Genomic DNA, 22,023 nt, shown 5'->3' on the forward strand with positions numbered 1-22,023 from the left:
TTGTTTTTAAAACATAATCATCATGTAAAATTAAAAATAAATTCTTAAAATCATCTAATACCATATTTGAATTTCAATACTTCTTTCAGGAATGTCATTTTACAGTTAATTTGTTCAAATCAGGATCCAAACAATATCTACATATTGCATGTTATCTTTTGTCTTTTTTTTTTTTTTTTTTTTGAGACAGGCTCTTGCTCTGTCACCCAGTCTGAAGTGCTGTGGCACAACCATGGCTCACTGCAACCTTGACCTCCTGAACTCAAGCAATTCTCCCACCTCAGCCTTCCCAGTTGCTAGGATCACAGGTGCGTGCCACCACATCTGGCTAATTTTTTCAGTTTTTGTAGAGATGGGGTCTCACTATGTTACCCAGGCTGGTCTTGAACTCCTAGATCAAGCAATTGTCCCGCTTCGACCTCTCAAAGTGTTGGGATTACAGGCGTGAGCCGCTGGGCCTGGCCCTTAAGTCTTTTAAATTCTCTTCATTTTCTTCTTATTTAATGCCATTGATTTGTTAGAGAAATCTGTTAGAGATTTTTGTCCTTCCTGATTTGCCTATTTGATTCCTTGTGGTGTTATTTAACTTGTGTCTTCCATGTTTCTTGTAATTTGGTTTTAGAGCTAGAAACTTTATTAGATTCTGGTTTAATTGTTTTCTTTAGTCAAAAATACATCACAGATGGTGCTATATGTCCCGTTCCATCATAACAGGAGGCACATAATATCAGGATGTCCCAAATTTAGTGAAGCTAAGACTGATCAGTGGGCTCAGATGGTGTCAGCCTGACCCCTTCATTGCAAAGTTCCTCATCAATCCTCCACCTAATGATTTTAGCATCCATTAATGATTGTTTTCTTATATCATTGCATTAAAGATGCCATGATAGTGATATTTCTATTTCTATCCCTTCTTCTGCATTTATTAGCTGGAATTCTCCCATAAGGAAAAAATTTTCCCTCATTAAGTATTTTATAATCTTGAAAAAATAATTTATATAGAAAATACCAAAAATACTTGACTTTTCTCCTTTATTAATATTCAGAGTAATAAGTTTGTAAACTAGAAACCTTCAAGTGACCACTTTTGTTTAGAATTACTGTAAAGTTATAGATTTTTCGCATTCCCTGTGTTTCAATCCATTGCAGTTATTATTCTTTTTGCTACTCAAATTGCCCAATCTTAAGCCAATGGGAGTCCCTTTCAGGTTGGCTTTCATATCCTTTTGACAGGACTCCAACTGGCTTAAGATGAGCCTAGGACATCTTTCTTGATAACTTCCTTGTTTTCTGGCAAGAAAGATATCCCAGGCTCGTTTGTTGAGTTCATACTCCAGACCTGGAATCTGGAATCCACCATTTCTCCACGGATGTTTAGCTCTTTCTTGTTAGTGGAAAATGGTGTTAAGAGACCAACATTGGAGCAGTAGGGCTGCTCATAGCTATTGAGTTGTCATTGCTTCTAGGTCTTTTGGTTGACAGAGCTTTTTTTAAACAAATAAAAACCATAAGTTTTTATTTCCAAGTCAAATTTAAGATCACATAATTTTTACTTGATTTCTTTGATTTGATATTTATGTCTATTTTCTCTCATGCTGAAAAGTTTGGTTTCCAATGGCATTAACGTAATTGCTCACTAGTTTTAACCTAAGATGTGCCTATAATAATGATGGGGTTCAGAATATGCTACCCCCAAGTATGGCACCTTGATATTTGAGAAAACAGCAGAAGCAGGAAAGTCATTCTCATCTTCCCATCTTCCTCTCATCCCTTCTCCCTGAAAGCAGGTCATAAAATCTAGCTGACTTCCCACTACAGTAGGTCATAAGACCTCAACTCCAGAGATAAGTTTCCTATACCCCGTAAAAAGGAATATCATTATCCTTGAAGACACACAGACACCAAGAATAATCTGAACAAACAGGTCTTGCTAAGTTCTCCCCAGTTTCTTACCATTAGATCAGACCCTTTTGTCCTCCAATCATGTTTCTTCACAATTATCTACTTTTCTTCATCAAGCTTAGCATAAAAATACAGATTTCCCTATTTGTTTGGGTCTTCATTTCTGAAGCCTCCTGTGTTGTGTAAACTTGCATTAAATAAATTTGTGTGCTTTTCTCTTGTTAATCTGTCTATTGGTATATGGATGTCATCCATGAACCTAGAGATGGGAGAGAAATCTTTTTTCCTCTACAATAGATTTAAAATAATAGTAATAATATTGCTACTATTGGTAAGATTACTACTACACTTTTTTTATTTGTTATTTTTATTTTTTGGGATGGGGTCTCACCATGTTACCCAGGCTGATCTCCAACTCCTGGGCTCAAGCAATCCTCCCACCTTGGCCTCCCAGTATGTCGAGATTACAAGTGTGAGCCACCATGCCTGACCCTGACTATACTTTATTTCCCTTCATTTCTTTGCCACCAAATATTGTTCTGCATTTTGCTTTTTCAACTTAACAATATATTTGGGTCATCACTCCATGTCATTATATATAGATCTCCTTTCTTTTAACAGCTGCATATTACTCCATTGTGTGGACATATGTGAATTATTTTCAATGTTTATAACATAGATTTTACATTATTTTTCATATTATCTGTTGAATGCTGTGATAATCAACATATTCTAGAAATGTTATATTTGGCTAAATTTAATAAAGATAGAATGCAAAGATTGGAAAAAAATGGCAACTCTTAACTAAACATAGTAGTTTGAATTCACACCACTTGAGAAAGGAAAAAGAACTCCAAAAATGTGGTAGGTGGAGAAGCTAGCCTGAAATGATCAGTAACCTAAAATGTTTACTGCCAATTTAAAAAGTGGCTACCATTTTTGTCTTAACACAAATTCCCTGAAAACAGAGCCTGAAGCAAAAGGGTTGGTGGGGGGGCGGTATTGTAGGGGCAGTTTGTGCGATCCTAGGGAAGTAGAAGTGAGGAGAAGGAGAGAGCAAATATTAGGATTATTAGGTTGGTGCAAGAGTAATTGCAGTTTTTGCCCTTGAAAGTAATGGCAAAACTGTAATTACTTTAGGATCAACCTTATAAATGGAAGATTTTTTTCCCTTTCTTTCTTTCTTTCATCTCTCTCTCTCTCTTTTTTTTTTTTTTTTTTGAGACAGGGTCTCACTCTTTTGCCCAGGATGGAGTGCGTGATGCAATCATAGCTCACTGCAACCTCAAACTCCCAGGCTCAAGTGACACTCCCCAAATGGAGCATGTTTCTGAGCTGATCTCAGCTCCACAACATCTCTGGTTTCCCAATGGTGGAAGTGTGCTCCGTGGAACTTCCTGCAGTTCTGGATTGTATCACCTGGCCCTCGCAAGCAGTTGCGAGAGAAGCCTGAGCCTCTCTGGCTCTTGGTCTATTTAGGCTGGTGGGTAAGCACAAGGGTTTCTCCTGGTCAGTCAGCTTCATGTGTTGGGGCTCCTTGTCCTATGACGGGGGGAGGTGGCAGCAACAATGAGTGTGCTTCAAGACCCCAGAAATGGCCTCTGTTGCTATGATGGCGACCAGGCTGCTAAAGGAAGTGCAGCCAAGCCAATCTGGAGTGGTTCACAAGCTGAGCCTAATGCACAATGATAAATGAAATCATCTAAGTCTTGTCCTTCAGAAATCTTTCAGAACAAAAGCTATTTCTGACACAGCAAGAAAACATCTTAAGAAGTCATCAGATATTTTTCCTTGGCTTTAAACAAGACTATAAAGCCAGTGTGGTTGCACACACCTGTAGTTTCAGCTATTTGGGAGGCAGAGGTGGGAGGATGCTTGAGCCCAGAAGTTCTAGGCAGGTACATGGTGCATGCCTGTGAATAGCTTCTGCACTCCAGCCTGAGCAAGAAAGCAAGATCCTGTCTCTGGAAGAAAAAAAAAAAAAGTAGCTAATTCTAGTATCTAAACATAGCAATTTACACCTTTAATAATCAGGCTATAGGCCAATGCTGTGGCTCACACGTGTATTCCCAGCACTTTGGGAGGCAGGAGGATCACTTGAGCCCAGGAGTTGGAGACAAGCCTATGCAACATAGTGAAACCTCTGTCTGTACAAATAATAAAAAAATTTTCCAAGCATGGTGGCGTGCACCCCCAGTTCCAGCTATTTGGGAGGCTGAGGTAGGAGGAATGCTTGAAGCCAGGAGTTGAAGACAAGCCTGGGCAACATAGTGAGACCCTGTGTCTATAAAAAATAATTAGCTGGTTGTCTTGGCACAGGCCTGCAGCTAGCTACTTGGAAGACTGAGGTGGGAGGATCACCGAGCCCAGGAGGCTGAGGCTGCAGTGAACAGTGATCGCCCAGCTGGACTCCAGCCTGGGAGACAGAGGGAGACCCTGTTTCCAAAAAAAAAAATGCAAGAGAAGACATCATAAACTTGACCTGGGACATAACTTTTATGTGATGAAATTCACAATCTTTTAGGAAGAAATTAGCATTTCTGATAAAATGTATTATAATTATATTATTATAAATTCAAATGGAATTAAATATTCTGAGAAACTAGCTTCTCACTCTCAGTTGTCAGTCAAAACTAATGGTCTTTGGCCGGGTGCAGTGGCTAACGCCTGTAATCCCAGCACTTTGGGAGGCCAAGGCAGGCGGATCACAAGGTCAGGAGATCGAGACCATCCTGGCTAACACGGTGAAACCTCATCTCTACTAAAAATACAAAAAATTAGCCGGGTGTGGTGCCAGACGCCTGTAGTCCCAGCTACTCAGGAGGCTGAGGCAGGAGAATGGCATGAACCCAGGAGGCTGAGCTTGCAGTGAGCCGAGATCGTGCCACCGCACTCCAGCCTACTCAACAGTGCGAGACTGTCTCAAAAAAAAAAAGTTGAATGGTCTTTGAGCCAAGTAGTCTTCCTTTTCTTCTTCTTCTTTTTCTTTTTTTTCAAAAAATATCTCTAGATTGAATCTTGGAATTGGCTTAAGTCTCTTCTCTTGTGGCAATTTTGAAATGAAAAAATACATGCTCATAATTAAATTACATGAACATTTTAAAAAAACCATCATGAGGTTCAAATATCAAATATTCGTAAATATTGTTGTGATAATAGACATGACTCTTATTTTTTCCCTTAATAATGATTGAGTGTTTATACATCCTCCATTCTGTCTCACTCTATGATTAGTACATTATAGTGGCAATAATCTTAGGAATCTAACAGAGAAAAATGTTGCATTTGAAGACTACAGACTGCAAACAAATTTAAGCCAGATTCCTTGACATGTCGTGCTATTAATATAGTACTTACATATAGTAAACATTGATTACATATATGTGGAAGGAAGCAAGCAAGAAAGGAAGAAAGTGTTTCATTCAAACTCCTCTCTCTCCATCACCATTGGCTAATATCATCATCTGTATAGTTAAGAACAACATAGGTGCTCACCACATAGTTTTTGAATAAATGAATGAATGGCAACCCTTCTAAGACTATTGGATACACTATTGTTTGAAGGCAAAGAGATGGAGTAGATATCTTCAAGTTTCTTCCTGTTTTATGATTCTGTGGTTTCTTTGACTACTAAAAGTTAGCTAGGTAGCAAATTTGTTTTAAAGTCTGAAAACCAAAATGCTTTCAGATAAAAGGTAGGGAGAAAAATACTTCTGAATGTCCACTTTAGCACCAGGAAAACCTAATATCAATATCACTATCAATTATATCATATAAATATCATTACATAGATAAGCAATGTCAATCCCTAAAAACTATGTATACCAATAGCACTAACTTGTGGCCAGAACAAGAACCTTAACTGTGCCAAATTTTATTCTGTTCAATAGCAGCTGCCTCGTTTTCAATTGTGCACATCTGAATGCAAGCAATCCCTGTCTGATGTGGAGTTTCTTGCACTGATAAGGAAAAACTGCTGAAGTTGTGAGGCTGCTCCAGGCAGAGCCATCATGTGAGTCATATGAAAGCTCCACGCTGCTGACCTCTGGCAAAAAGGGAGAGAACGAGGATAGGAGAGGCAGTGGGGGAAAGGTTCAAGTGCGGGTTTTCTCCTTGAACCCAGAAGATTATGGGTCAAGAGCTGTGTGCAAAGACTGTACAGCCTGGATGCAGCTGCTATCGTTGTTCAGAGGGAGGCGAGGCACACAGCTGTCGGAGGAGTCAGCCTGAGACCATGGAGGCTGCGTTCAAGGTATTTGTATCCCAGGAGGAGAGCATCTTTCTCTATTGATAAACCAAGGAGTTCAGACACTCCCTTTTCGTAGCGGGGTCTGATTCTTCTGCGGTAGGTCTAAACCAATAAAATGAAAATTCTATTAAAGTCACAGAAAATTTATGGCTGTAGTTATCAAATTTGGGGAATTTCTTGTAAACCAAAAGGGAAAAATAATCCTTGGCTTTGGGCTGCACGAAACTCACTTGGCTTGAAGTCGAGAAAGTAGTTCTCTCAAAATCTCTAAGGTCCTAAATTACAGAGCTGAAACTTAAAAGGCAAGCTGCAGTATTAGTTGGTATGCTATGGATTCGAAACTTTAGTAATTAGTTAATGATTATTAGCAATGCCATAGATTATTCCCCTACAGCAATAAATTAAGTGGACATGGAAAAAAAAAAAAAGCCAGACTCAAACAGAAAAAAGTTGGAAAACATCCATCAAAGAGATTTAGGTTAACCTAAATGTTAAAGACACATTTTTAGGTGACGAAAGAATGTAGTATTTCAGGAGTTGATACCATTATGGTCTTTTTCAGGGATCTTTCAAGAAAAGTGCCTTTTGGGGGTACAGGAATCTTAGAAAACATTTGAAGAGTGAAAATGAGGCAAATAAAGAAAAAATGGTTTTACCAGGCACTGAATCTTTACTTTGCATAAATTTTATTTCTGCTCTTTCTTTTTTCTCTAGCTAACAGACCTAAAAGAAGCATCATGTTCCATGACTTCATTTCACCCCAGGGGACTTCAAGCTGTCCGTGCCCAGAAGTTCAAGAGTAAAAGGCCACGGAGTAACAGTGATTCTTTTCAGGAAGAGGATCTGAGGCAGGGTTTTCAGTGGGTGAGTGAGCAGCTGATGTTGATCAAGAAGAATTTAATGTGTGCTTGTCTAGGGAAGCCGGCCCTTACTTCCAGGGCAATTATTGAGCGAGCCTTCCCAAGTCTGCTCTGGCAATGCTGTCTAATTTCCCTGGGGAAAAAAAGTCAACATTAAAAAAAAGTGCTCTTTCTCTCTTCCCTTTCACCCACTCCTTTTCCCCATTCCCCTAGAACAGAGGAAGAGCCTCCCTTTTGGGGCAGCCTCATCCTACTTGAACTTGGAGAAGCTAGGCGAAGGCTCTTATGCTACAGTTTACAAGGGGATTAGCAGGTGAGTGACACATAGCTGGGAGAGACTTTAGAGATGAGGGTCCCGCCCCAGCAATTTCACATTATAAAGCCAGGTGAGACATCATAGAAGTTCATAGCACTCAGGACCTATGCAAGACACCATGGCTAATAGGGAGAGAGACATGATGACTTAAACAGCCTTGAAAGAAAAACAAACCTGCCCTGCCCCAATTAAAATCAGCCCACTTAAGTGTTTATCAGCCTTTCCCTTCTTGCATTCAATTCAGAGAATTCAAAGAAAATAGACATTCTCTACTACTGACCCAAAGAACAATTACCACTCTTCAGGCTGGTGGGAGGCACAGTTGGTAAAGCATCTCTAACAGGTTTTTTATATCCCTCCCTAAATCACAATGACAGAAGTTTGTAATGGCAACCTGGAATTTGCTGCTTCATTCCTCCACCTGGCCTTTATAGAAGAAACTGAAGTTGGTTTCTGCAAATTATGGTACATGCAAAAGATGATAAATCCTAGATTTTTTTATACTTGCAAAATACACAAAATGTCTGGAGAATAAAAATACTGCTTATCCAAAAGCTAAGTACTAATTTTGGTAAACAACCAACTTTGTTAAATATATCTAAAAGATCCATCAATTCCCCTTTTAGTCAAGGTGGGAAAGTTGGAAGGTCGCTTTTTTCTTTATGTTACTCCAATAGAGAGAAAAGTAATGGCTCAATAGTGGTTAAATATTAATTTTTAAAATATAGCTGATCCGAGTGCAGCGGTGTTTACAACTACTTGATCACAACCAGTTACAGATTTCTTTGTTCCTTCTCCACTCCCACTGCTTCACTTAACTGGCCAAAAACAAAAAAAGAAAAAAGAAAAATTTTATATAACTACTATAAGACTATTTATTATTTATCTTAGTATTTATGCTGTTATTATTATTTTTACATGTTAAAACAGGATTGTAGGGGACATACAATTTTATTTCATTTTATTATTTATCTATTTATTTATTTTGGAATGGAAACTCTGTCACCCAGGCTGGAGTGCAATGGTGCGATCTCAGATCACTGCAACCTCCACCTCCTGGGTTCAAGCAACTCTCCTGCCCCTGGCCCTTTATACTTTCTTACTCTGTTTTAGTCATGGTGTACATTAACTTTTTTTAATGCTGAGAACATCTGCAATAAAGGACCGCATTTTATTTTATTCTAACCTTCCTCATATCAATTTGGCCATGGTAACTGTTTCAAGGTGGCTCAGAACGGGGGCACCGTAGAACATACTTGGATACGTGGGCCCCATGGACACTCCTGATCTTCTGAGTTCTGACTTTGATTGTTCTGCACAAACAGACCTTTCCAGCCCAAAGTTTACACAGAATTCACTTATCTTTTCTTCTAGTTACTGTATGTTTTCTTTTTCATTTAACTCTTTCATCTACTGGGAATTTATATTGTATATTCACAATTATCCCAGCTCCAATTTTTAGATTTTCTTTTCTCTGATGATTTGAAATGCTGCCATGATTATATATTAGATCTCATGAATACTTGAAATTCTTTCTGTTCTAATCTTTTAAAAATCATGTTTCCTTAATCTATCTTTTCTTATATTTGTGCTGCATGATTTTAATTATTGTTGCTTTAGACTATTTTTAGAATATATCAAAACTCTAAGTTAGAGAATTATTGACATCTTTGCATTATTAGATCTTCTAATACAAATATCCTGTAAATATCTAATACAACAGTCTCTGGAATGGTCATTGTACAAGACCCTATAGAATCCCTACCCTCCATTCCCCAGCACACACTCAGCTCCTCCTTGTCCTCATCTCCTTCCCCTCTTCTGCTTCAATGCCAGACTGCTCCTGCCTCAGTCAAGGACTTTTAACTTGCTGTTCCCTCTGCCTGGAGCTGCCTTCCACTGTTCATAAACACAGCTGACTCCTCCCCTCCATCAGATTCCTGGTTCAAGTGTTACTTATTTATAAAACTGTAGTCTCAGCTACTCAGGAGGCTGAGGCAGGAGAATCACTTGAACTTTGGAGGCAGAGGTTGCAGTGAGCTGAGATTGGCACCACTGCACTCCAGCCTGGGTGGGAATGACACTGTCTCAAAAAAAAAGCATTTTCTCTTATAGACATTATTTGCCAAAAAAACTTTTTGCAGGGTTTGGGGGAGAATTTCACAGAACCATGTTCTGAGGAAAACACATCATAAAACTTTAAAACAAAATTTCAAAGACATGATAAGGCAAACAAAAGAAACTGGGGAAAAGTGTATGCAAAATAGTTCAATAAAAAGGTGGGCAAATCGGCAAATCACAAGAAAAACAGAAAAGATCCATAAACTTATGAAAAGTCAGTTTCACATATGGTTAAATAAATATAAATTAAAATGTGATAAACCTTTTTACCTTTCAAATAGGCCAAAAAAAATGAAGATGAAAGCAAAAAGCCAACCCACATGATAGGGCTATGTCAGAGGGACGCAGGAGCCAAGTGAAAGAGCTTCCAAAGGACAAAGCAGCAAAAATTTGAGCAACCAAAAAAAGTGGTATTAAATTATAACCCAAAGTATAAAATAAATATCTATGAGTACATACTGATATAAATAAATGATTCAATACATTAACAAATGGGAGAGAAGAAACAAATCTCTCATGCCAAATAAATACAAATAATTTATGTAGATAATATACCTTCAAAGAGGTACAGCATAACTCTCCACTCCTTAAGTGTGGGTCATTCATAGTGGCATTTCTCTAAAAGTACAGTATGAAAAAGGGGGAAAAAGAGTAACTTTAGGATAGAGAAACCTGACCAACACTATCTCAGACAGGTGACTAAAGTCAGCATCAAAAGTCATAAATCATGATGATGGTATGCACTCTTTTTTTTTTTTTTTCCAGATGGAATCTCACTCTGTTGCCCAGGCTGGGGTGCAGTGGCGCAACCTCGGCTCACTGCAACCTCCGGCTCCCGGGTTCAAGCGATTCTCCTCTCTCAGCCTCCTGAGTAGCTGGGATCACAGGCGTGTGCCACCATACCCGACTAATTTTTTGTATTTTAGTAGAGACGGGGTTTCACCATGTTGCCCAGGCTGGTCTCAAACTCCCCAGCTCAGGCAATCCACCCGCCTCAACCTCCCAAAGTGCTAGGATTACAGGCGTGAGCCACTGCGCCTGGCTGATGGTATGCACTCTTAATATGATACGATAAAGATGGTACTTTACCTCCCCCAAATCCATAACCCAGTCTAATCATAAGAGAAATATCAGAAAAGTTCCAAAAGAGGGGAGTCCTACCCAATACTTGACTAGTACTCCTCAAAACTGTCCAAGGTCATCAAAAACAAAGAAAGTCTGGGAAACTGTCATAGTCAAGAGGAGCCTAAGAAGACAGGACAGCTAAATATAATCCTGAATGAGATCCTGGACCAAAAAAAAGACATTAGGTAAAAACTAAAGAAATCTTAATAAACGATGGACTTTAGTTAGTAATAATGTGCCAATATTTTTAATTAATTATAACAAATGTATCATATTAATGTAAGATGTTAACAATAGAGGAAACTAAATGAGAGATAGATGGGAACTTTCTGTACTGCATTCTCAATTTTTCTGTAAATCTAGAACTGTTCTAAAAAATGAAGCCCAAAAGCCCCCAAAACAAAACCTGCCCCATGTTGGTGAGGGAGCATGAGAATGGCCATTCGCATGACCAGGTAGTGTACTCCATGGGACAGTTTGGGAACACGAGTGCAAATCAATAAAAACATGTGCATTGCGTACCCTTTGTTTCAGCAATTCTGCCACTACTTTAAGGAAGTAATTGGGGTTTTGTGAAAAGATTTGTCAACAAGTACGATCATCACAGTATTTTTATAATAGCCCAAAGCTAGAAACAATGGAAAGGCATTTGAAATTGGCTAAATACAGTGTAGTACATTTATATGATGAATTTTTTTTTTTTTTTTTTTGAGACGGAGTCTCGCTCTGTCGCCCAAGCTGGAGTGCAGTGGCACGATCTTGGCTCACTGCAAGCTCCACTTCCCAGATTCATGCCATTCTCCTGCCTCAGCCTCCCGAGTAGCTGGGACTACAGGTGCCCACCACCATACCCGGCTAATTTTTTGTATTTTTAGTAGAGACGGGGTTTCACCGTGTTAGGCAGGATGTTCTCAATCTCCTGACCTCGTGAACCACCAGCCTTGCCTTCCCAAAGTGCTGGGATTACAGGCATGAGCCACCGCGCCCGACCTGATGAAATATTAAATCTTTATTAAATATCGGATTGTACAAGAATGAACTATAAGAGAAAAGTTACACGGAGGAGAAAAGGTTACTAACTATATGATTTTAATCCCACTGTATTAAGAACAATGGATTTATACCTGCATTAAAATCTCTTCTCTATTCTCAGCACTTAGCTGATATCATGAATAAAATGATGAATGAGGGGAGAGTAGGAGGAAATGAAGAGAGAGAATGGTGTGGCCTGGGAAGATCAGGTAGCACTTAGAAGCCCGCTGCAAGAATTTGGCTTTTATTCTAAGTAACGCATGGAGATATGGTGGCTTTTGAACAGAAAAGTGACTTGTCCTGATTGTCATTTGAAAAGTATACCTCCAACTACTCTGCTGAGAGTAAATAGTAGGAGTGCAAGTGTCTCAGCAGGGAAACTGTTAGAAGACCACTACAAGGCTGGGCATGGTGGCTCGCGCCTGTAATCCCAGCACTTTGGGAGCCTGAGGTGGGCAGATCACCTGAGGTCAGGAGTTTGAGACCAGCCTGGCCAACATGGCGAAACCCCATCTCTGCTAAAAATACAAAAATTAGCGAGGTGTGGTGGGGGTCCCCTGTAATCCCAGCTACTCGGGAGGCTGAGGCAGGAGAATTGCCTGAACTCGGGAGGCGGAGGTTGCGGTGAGCCGAGATCATGCCACTGTACTCCAGCCTGGGCAACAGAGCGAGATTCTGTCTCAAAAAAAAAAAAAAACAAAAAAAAAACACTACAATAAGTCAGATGAAAAATAATAATAAGCTCCAAATTTTCTATAATGGACATATATATATCACTTTAGCAAAGAGGGAAAATGCTTTGCAATATATATGTTATGTATGTATTGATACATGTTAAACTTTTTATTTTGAGAAAATTATAGATTTATATGCTAGAATATATTTTGAAGCGAAAGTGCTTTTGTTAAGCCATCTTTGGTATAAATTGCTGCTTTGAACCAATAAGTGTGTGCCCCTCAATCCCTCTCTTCTAGAATAAATGGACAACTAGTGGCTTTAAAAGTCATCAGCATGAATACAGAGGAAGGAGTCCCATTTACAGCTATCCGAGAAGGTAAGAACAGCAGAAATGGACCCAATAGATTTGTTTTGAGTCCTTGATTTGGTAAAAAATGTATTGCATTGATCCATTCAGCATCTAGTTTTGATTCTTCTGGAATACTATAATTACATTTTTATTTTTCATACAAGTTTTTCAAGAGCCTGTACACTGCTATTTTATTACTTAATTTTGAGGAAATTGAGATTTAAAACTCTTATATCACTTGACCGAAAATATGAATTCACTGAGCAATTACTAATACTTTCCATGTGTTTGGCCTCATGCTAGGTGCTAAGGCTATACCTATATAACCTCAGAAAATTCCTATAAAAGAGAAAATATATAATCACACAAATTCTTCCTGGGAAATTTGCCTGAACATAGCATGTTGTTAGCTAGCACTTGGAGATTCTCCAGAAGGCATGCATTTTTAGTGTTCTGCCTGATTTTCTCTGTGGCCTGGACAGTACAGCAAATGGGTGAGGAACCTGGTGTCAAATGGACTTGGGTTTGCAGCACAGGTCCACCAATCACTAGTGGTATGATGTTGGGTAGGTTACTTTGCCTATTTATTACTCAGTTTATTGCAGAAAGAGGATAATAGTAGTACCTATTTCATGGAGTTGTTATGAGGATTCAACAAGAATATGTATATAAAGCACTTATCACAGAGTCAATTTTTCAGAGTTCAACAAATGTTGACCATTATTATTCCATTCTTCTTTTCCTGGGTAATGTCTTATTTACCATCAAGATAACTAATACTTTATAATATAAACATCAAGAAGCCAACATAGTGAAATGAATCATTAAAAATATAATTTATCAACCTTTATTGCATGAGCCATTTGAAATAAGATGATGATAGGATTGCTATGCATTTCAGCAAAATCCCAGAGAAATGGCACTTCCCCGGCCTTATTTTCTCCCACTTTTAACTACTTATCTTCTGTTCTTTACTGAGCACATGCTATATGCAGAGTATGCTGCTGGATGCTGTGATGGATAAGAAGAGAAACCCATATCTTTGTTCCATCATTTGCAGTCTTAGCAGAGCACATGATTCAAGTTACAAGTATATAAAAGACATAAACTAAGATGAGAGCAAGTTAGCCTCAGTGTGACTGATGGAGTCAGTAGATTTTGAACTGAGCTTGGAAGGATGGGTTATGGAAAAAGCAATTCAGAAAATGAGTTTATAACTGAATTTGATACCCTTTTCAAAAGTCTTTCAGAGCCCCTGGGAAATACATCATTTTGAATTTAATTGGAAGGGCCAAATGGGCTATTGGTTTAGCCAGAGATTCATCCTGGTAGGATCAGGTGCATTCTGGGAGAAGGCATGGTTTTAAGTGTTTAATATAATGGAAACTGCATTAACTAATGTACTTATTAATGGTCTCCATGAAAGGATGGTCAGATTTGGAAAGAGATGTATGGATAAGTTAAAGAGTATTTGTGAACGTAATAGAAATTCCCAGGTCACCCGCATAAGAGGAAGGTTTCCTTTGTGAGCTTGAGTTTGCCAATTGCTTAAGACTGGCTTTGCTTAGATATTGCCCACAGCCAAGTTTTTCAGGTTGACATTTAACTGTAACAGTGAAACCTTTTGCCAGGTTTGCTAACAGATGGTTCTCAGCATGGTTCAGAAAAGCTGGATCTGTTTTGTTCTGTATGCTAAATGTTTCTTTCATTGCATATTTACGGAGGAATTGCCTCTCCATCACAGGTGTTTACAATTACATTTAGTAGTCAACTGTGGACTTTCTTGGTTTGTTTTATGGACTTACCTTACCGAATGCTTTGCTTGTGTAATATTAAAAACCACAAGAGGATTTCTGACACATTGGAGGTTGTTAGGAATCCAATTTCCAAAAATGAATGTTTCTTTTTACACCACTATAAAAGCTTGGAGCCCTTGTTAAAAGAGCCCTCTCCCCTCAAGAAGATATGAGGCTTTATTCGAAAACTTTGGCACTGTCCCATTTTTCCTGTAAGAACTTTAAGGATGTGAGACCAGGGAGACAGGAGGTTAAATGAGAAGGGCTGGAAGGCAAAATAAGAACAGCTGGAGTTCATTAGCTAAAATCCAGGGTCACTAGCTAAAAAGGCAACCGAAAGGCACGTGCAGGAAAACTGAACAAGTAATGCAGCCTTCTTTAAAAAGCCTTGAAGCAGGAATTGCTTTTCCTGAACAATTTGGCTGCCCTGATGGTATAGCAGCCAAAGATTTATTAAGTATGATTTTACTACATATATGGTCTCTTTCTATACAGGTAGAATACATGTGGCAATTTACTAGTCTGGTCATTTGGAGTACTATTTTCATTTGACCTTAACATGTAATATTACGAAACTAGCAAAAGTATGAACAGCACTAAGGGAAATAATTTTTTTCTTTTCTTTTTTTTTTTTTTTGAGACGAAGTTTTGCTCTTGTTGCCCAGGCTGGATTGCGATGGCAAGATCTTGGCTTACTGCAACCTCTGCCTTCGGGGTTCAAGCAATTCTCCTGCCTCAGCCTCCGGAGTAGCTGGAATTACAGGCATGCGCCACCACACCCGGCTAATTTTGTATTTTTAGTAGAGACAGGGTTTCACCATGTTGGCCAGGCTGGTCTTGAACTCCTGACCTCAGGTGATCCACGTGTCTTGGCCTCCCAAGGGAAATATACCTTAATACATGTGTCAGGTGCTTTTCATACTTCTTTCAATCCTCTTAACAATCTTTAGAGATAGATATTATTAATATTATTCCACTATATGGTGGTGATTCAAACCGAATCTCTCTGATTCAAAAATTCATATGCTTTCTATGCACCCACTCTAGAAATATTCATTTAGCACCTACTATGACCAGGCACTCTGCCGAACTGCTAGATACACAGCAATACACAAAATAGACGTGTTCCCTACCACCCTCGTTCCTTTGCTAATTAAGAAAAGCAGAGGCCTTCATAGTGCCTTAGAAATCTCTCATAATTGACTTTAGAATTGTATTTTAAGTGTTTATTTTTACAACTAGGAGAAAATACTTTCATTTGAATAGGCTAATGTGTTATGTTTTTACATAGTACAACATTTCTTAGTTTTATGAAACTTTATAGCAATATCTTAATAATGTGCATTGTTTTAGATATTTTTGTTCAAGTGGTCAACTTTTGGTTTAAACTGAGGACTTTCAGCCTGTTAATAGCATTTTTCTTAAGAAGGAGTCATATAACTAATCTTTTTTGAGGACCAGGCATATGACATAATCTCCCCCCCCATATAATATATATTTTTAAAGCCTTTATACCAACCCTAGGAAGGAAAATGTGCTATTTTTGTTGTAGAGATAAAGAAATTCCAGGCTCAGAGAGGTTAGGTAACTTGTCTGAGGTCACAGAGATAGTAATCAGAGTTGTTAGAATCCATATCTATTCTATTTAAAATCCTTTCTACTTTATTATGATGAATTTGGAAATGCTTAACTAAAGTATTTATTGTTTGGCAACAGTAAAAATAAAAATAGGAATCTGTTTTTTATTATACATTTTATATAAACATTAAGGAAAATGCAGAAGAAGTATTTTTTTAATCTTTAATTTTAGATTCAAGGGGTACATGTCCAGGTTTGTTACATGAGTATATTGCATGATGCTGAGGTATCCTGTCACCCAAATAGTGAATATAGTACCTGATAGGTAATTTTTCAACCCATGTCCCTCTCCCTTCCTCTCCCCTTCTGGAGTCCCTGGTGTAGTGTCTATTATTCCCATCTTATGTCTGTGTGTACCCAATACCCCCAGTTATTAGCTTTCACTTGTAAGTGAGAACATGTGGTATTTGTTTTCTGTTCCCACGTTAATTCACTTAGGATAATGGCCTCCGTCTGCATCCATGTTGCTGCTAAGGACTTGATTTTGTTCTTTTTTTTTTTTTTTTTTGTGGCTGCATAGTATTTTATGGTGCCAGTGTACAAATTTTCTTTATCCCGTACACCATTGCTGGGCACCTAGGTTGAGTCCATGTCTTTGCTATTGTGAATAGTGCTGTGACGAACATACAAGTCTAGGAGTGTTTTTGACAGAACAATTTATTTTCCTTTGGGTATATACCCAGGAATGGAATTGCTGGGTCAAATGGTAATTCTGTTTTTGGTTTTTTTGAGGCAGGAGATGGGACTCAACTCCAGAGATGGGGCTTGAACACTAAACCAAATTTAGGACTAGCCAAAACAGGGCCTGGGTGGAGGCAGCTTTCCAGAAGACACACCCACCAGTGTGCTATGTCAGTTTACCATTGCCATGGCAACATCTGAAAGTTACCACCCTTTCCCATGGCAACAACCTGACAACCTGGAATTACCACTCTTTTCCTAAAACTTTCTGCATAAACTGCCCCTTAATTTGCATATAACTAAAAGTGGGTATAAATATAACTGTAGAGCTACCTCTGAGCTGCTACTCTGGGCACACTGCCTATGTGGCAGCCCTGCTCTGCAAGGAGAGGTATACCTGCTGCTGCTGAACACTGCTGCTTCAATAAAAGCTGCTAACACCACAGGCTCACCCTTGAATTCTTTCCTGGGTGAAGCCAAGAACCCTCCCAGGCTAAGCCTCAGTTTGGGGGCTCACCTGCCCTGCCTCACAGAAATTTCTAAACTGTTTTCCACAGTGGCTGAACTAATTAACATTCCCACCCACAGTGTATAAGCATTCCCTTTTCTTCTCAAGCTTACCAACATCCGTTAATTTTTTACTTCTAAATAATAGCCTTTTTGACTGGTGTGAGATGGTATCTCATTGAGGTTTCGATTTGCATTTCTCTGATGATTCGTGACATTGAGCAATTTTTTCACATGTTTGTTGGCCATTTGTGTGTCCAGAAGAAATATTTTAAAGAAAATAACATATCATGTTGTATATTCGTCAATTCTGATTCTATCATTGATCCTACAGTGCCGGTAATTGCAGTGTTTAAGTTAGAAACAGTCTCAGCTAAGAATCTTTTAAGATCATTCTCTAGTAAAAACATTATAAAGTAATGATTCCCAATCCATATATGAGAAAACTGAGCCGAAAATAGGCTAAGGGGCCTCCCTAAGGTCATACAATGAGGCAGGGGAGGAGGCTGATTAGAACCTCTGAATTGCCAATGACCACAAATAGTCTAGGGTAGACCTGGTTGACAGAAAGTCTGCCATTGAACACAATCAAATCACATCACAAATATAGCAAATTCATTGTGCATAGTTACATCTTTATAAAACAAAATAATGCCAGGATAATGGTATGTGATCAGCACCACAATTCCAAAGATACCAAGACAACTACTTATCTGACACTTGTCTTAGTATTTCTCTAACATTTATCTAAAATTATTTCAATTATTTCTTTTCTTGGAATGCATAACTTGACTCATTGACTTGATTTGTGATTCTCAAGTCAGAGGAAATGTAACAACAGGGACTAGAAACACTTTTTTATTCAATGTCCAGTGAGGGTTGAGGAGGACTCCATCATTGACTCATTATATGATTCCTCATAAACTCATTACAAATGGCCTGGCTTTCATTACTTCATGAGCACTTATTGAGCACCACATGCCAGGCCTGTGCTAGTGCTGGAGATGCAAAGACAAGGGCAAGTTCAATCCATGCCCTCAATGAGTTTACAGCCTAAAGACAACTTTGACTACGAGGCCTTCATTACATAGAGCCACATCCTAGGACTTGGAAAATCAGCTTTCCTCTGGAGCCTTAAAGACATCCCTATTTACTTTTGTGTCTTTTCTTTGAAGAAAAACAAAAATAAGTATACATAGGATACATTAATAATAAAAAACACTATTTTATGAGACTCAGAATGCTAATTTTAGGATCTTTGCCCTTCTCAGTTGACTTTTGTGTCCCTCAACTGTTTAGTCTGCAGGACAGATATCACATCCTGCTGTGCAGTTTATAAAATGTCCTTAAAATTAGAAGAAAGAAAGACCTTTTCTTCCTGGGTTTAAGACCCACACATCTGAGGCTGTAGGCATTTCAGATCCCTCTGGTGGATGGACCAAAATGATAAACAATGCTGTGAGATAAATGCTTTAAACATCATCTGCTCTTTCATCTGAATTCCCTATTCATTATTCAGCAAAATTCACAGTTTTCATATAATGATTTCAGTAGTTCTAGGGCACTAGAAAAGCAGTAATAGGAATGGCCATAAAGCATACAACATTTATAATCTAATGAGAGAGACAACTAAAAGAAAGAAGGAATAAAAGCATCTTCAACAGAAACACCCTTTACCAACAACTAGAGATATAGAAATGATATTAGGTAATTAGTGACCACTGATTTAAAGATAAATATTTATTGAGTGCCAGACATTGTTCTAGGCACTGAGTATATAGCAATAAGCAAAAAAACAAAAGTGCCCACTCTTAATGGAGTTTATATTCTCAATTGTGGAGACAGACAATAAACAAATATTTATATATATAAAATGTCAGATGGTGGTGACAGGCACTATGGAAAAGAATAGAGCAGGGCCCAGAGAGAGAGGGTAGGATGGGGTAGAGGTGGAATGGGGTGGAGGGCTGCTGAGGTGGGATGGAGTAGAGGGCTGCTATTTCATCTAGAATGGTCAAGGAAGTCTGTACCTATATGTATCATTTGAGCGGAGGCTCTGAAGAAAGTGAGGGAGGATGAAGGCAGAGAGGTGAGAAGAGAGGATTACAGGAAAAGACACTGGCAACTGTAAAATCCTAGGGTGGAAATGTGTTTGCAAATGTGTCTAAGGAACAGCCAGGAGGCCAATGAGGCTAAAGCCAAGTGAGCAAAGATGGGAGTGTGAGGAGATGACAGGTCACGATGGGCACAGCCAACAGTGGGGTGGGCAGGAAATCGCAAGTCCTTTGAATTTACTCTGCATGAGATGAGAGGCCACTGGAGGGTTTGGAACCAGGAGGCACATGCACTAACTCATTTGAGAAGGATAGCAGTGTCTGGCTGTCCTGTGCAGAAGTGGCCATAGGAGGGAAGCAGGGAAGCAGGCAGATGGGAGGCATTTGCAATAATTCAGCCAACATATGATAGTGGCTTGGTCCAGGGTGCTGGCAGAAGATATGACAAGAAGGGAGGGGTTCTGGACAATTTGGAAGGTAATGCCAATAGATTTGTATGTGATAAAAAGTTGAGAGGACTTGACATGTACAAGTGGTTAATCTTCATAAAATGGATGAATGGTTAAAAAGATTTCTGCAAAGAAACTGTGGGTTGAAGGTAAAATTAGTAATTCCCATGTAAGTGAACAACAGAGAAATACAAAACAGACACTTTTCCTACTCCTACAAAAACTGTAATTATCAAAATAACGACATGAAATTTATACCCAGTATTGTTAGCAGGAAGCCTCATTCCAAGTAGATATTGTTCCTTGGCCATTTTAGCAAATGAGAGCATGAGGCCATCATAATGAACAAATCATGCCATCATGATTTAAAAAGAGGCATCTGGAGTTTTAGTAATAGGTGAGACTAAAATTATACTAAACATAAAATTAAAATATCTTAACAATATTCTTAGCAATTTCAGCTTTACCATATCCTTTTGAAACCTAATTTTGCTATATGCTTTGTAACATGGGGTGGGGGAAAGAGAGAAATTTATGAGATAATTTATAAATAAAAATATACCTAAAGTATAAGCATTCTTAACTGATGGTCAGAAAATATGGAAGGTATTTAAAACTCTAGCAGAAACATACCATAAACAAGATTTTAAGACTGAGAGTAAAGGTTTAGTGGGGTTCAGGGTGAAAGACAGGGGCAAGAAGCTGGCAAGAAGAGGGAAGGGATAATAATTCTAATTTGCCTCTGTAATGCTTTACATTTACCAAGGTTCCACAAATGGTATCTGATTCCATCCTCATATCAACCCTATGAAGTAAGTCAGAAAAGACGATGTCTCTTTTCCTAAGGAATGAACTGAGACTTAGGTTGAGATACTCTCCAGAGCTTACTCAGGAAGTGACAGGGCCAGGATTCATATTAGGGCTTCTGGCTCCACAGACAGTTCTCCTTAAGACATTCAATAAATATGTTTGACAAATTAAGTGCTTACTCTTGGCTGAGTGTGGTACTAGGTGGTGTGGCAGCATCTCAAAAAGGGGGAAAGTCACTCCCTCAATTCCCATGTGGCCTTCAGTCTGAGACTAGGGAGATTAAACAGATGCCTGAGAAGCTGTTTATTACATTTACAAAGCAACACATTTGTCAAAGTGAAATAATAAATTTAGCCCATAAGGACTCTGGGGGCAAAAAGTAAAAATTAAAGCATTAGTCATTACAGCAAATAGGGTTAACAGGTGTGATGGAGGTCCTTCAGCGTAAGTCAGCTTAAATTGACAAGTAAAGAGAGAAATTCACTGGCTCACAGATCTGATAACTACAGGCTGGTAGGGCATAAGCAATATCATCAGGAAGCCGTGTCTCTCATTACCCAACACTGGTTTGCTGTGCATTCATTTTATTCCCAGGCATGTTGTCACCAGGTGTTGGTAATCTGACCCCAGCAACTCTTGGCTAAATCCCACAGGTTTAGCTCTCACAATAGAAAGCACTTCTTTTCTAATGGCAACAGCAAAACAGGGCTCTGCCAAACTTGGGTTTTGTGCCTGTCTCTGAACCAATCACTAGGGATAGGAAAGAGCCGTGCTCTGATTGGTCAACCCTGGGTCACATGCCCACGCTTGGGTAGACGCCGGGTCAGCTCCGCTGGATGAGTATGGTCTGAGGAAGAAGACGGTTGTTTTTCCAGGGGAAAATAGAAGTGCCTCCACTAGAAGGGAGAATGGCTGTCAGGAAGGCAAAACGACAGATTCACTAAAATAGGTTGATGCCTAAAGAAAATAATTTTGTTCCTAAATTTAAGGGAGTATTTCAGTTGTTTTTAATCTTATGGAAATCTACACTGGGAGGGAGTTGGTGCAGGAGATTCATGATATGCAGGCATAGGCTACAGAATGCTGCTTTGAGTTTTTATCCTTTACTTTTCCTTTCCTTTAAGCTTTAAAGACACGATTTCTTCATGCAGGGATGCCCTGAGGTGAGCCTCATCATCTCTCTCTCTCTTTTTTTTTGAGATGGAGTCTTGCTCTGTCATCCCTGCCGGAGTGCAGTGGTGCAATCTTGGCTCATTGCAACCTCTGCCTCCCAGGTTCAAGCGATTCTCCTGCCTCAGCTTCCCGAGTAGCTGGGATTACAGGTGTGCACCACCATGCCCCACCACGCCTGGCTAATTTTTGTATTTTTAGTAGAGACGGGGTTTCACCATGTTGGCCAGGCTGGTCTCAAACTCCTGACCTCAGGTGATCCACCCAACTCGGCCTCCCCTGAGTG

General features: G+C 39.1%; 1 protein-coding gene across 2 annotated transcripts in view; it reads left to right on the plus strand.

Moving 5' to 3' along the window:
• The window catches only part of CDK15 (cyclin dependent kinase 15), a 115,001-nt gene that overhangs the window by 19,508 nt on the left and 73,470 nt on the right, over positions 1–22,023 (plus strand). Inside the window, exons 2-5 of one of the 2 annotated variants that reach the window (XM_055290229.2) lie at positions 5,793–6,154; positions 6,866–7,015; positions 7,230–7,324; positions 12,580–12,659. In XM_055290229.2, the coding sequence (XP_055146204.1) occupies positions 6,032–6,154; positions 6,866–7,015; positions 7,230–7,324; positions 12,580–12,659 (448 nt within the window). In that variant the 5' untranslated portion in view covers positions 5,793–6,031. The remainder of the gene's footprint in view (positions 1–5,792; positions 6,155–6,865; positions 7,016–7,229; positions 7,325–12,579; positions 12,660–22,023) is intronic. The other variant, XM_055290230.2, reaches the window with a different exon arrangement.

This window comes from Symphalangus syndactylus, chromosome 8 (assembly GCF_028878055.3).
Source record: "Symphalangus syndactylus isolate Jambi chromosome 8, NHGRI_mSymSyn1-v2.1_pri, whole genome shotgun sequence".
In the NCBI taxonomy this organism is placed as follows: domain Eukaryota; kingdom Metazoa; phylum Chordata; class Mammalia; order Primates; family Hylobatidae; genus Symphalangus; species Symphalangus syndactylus.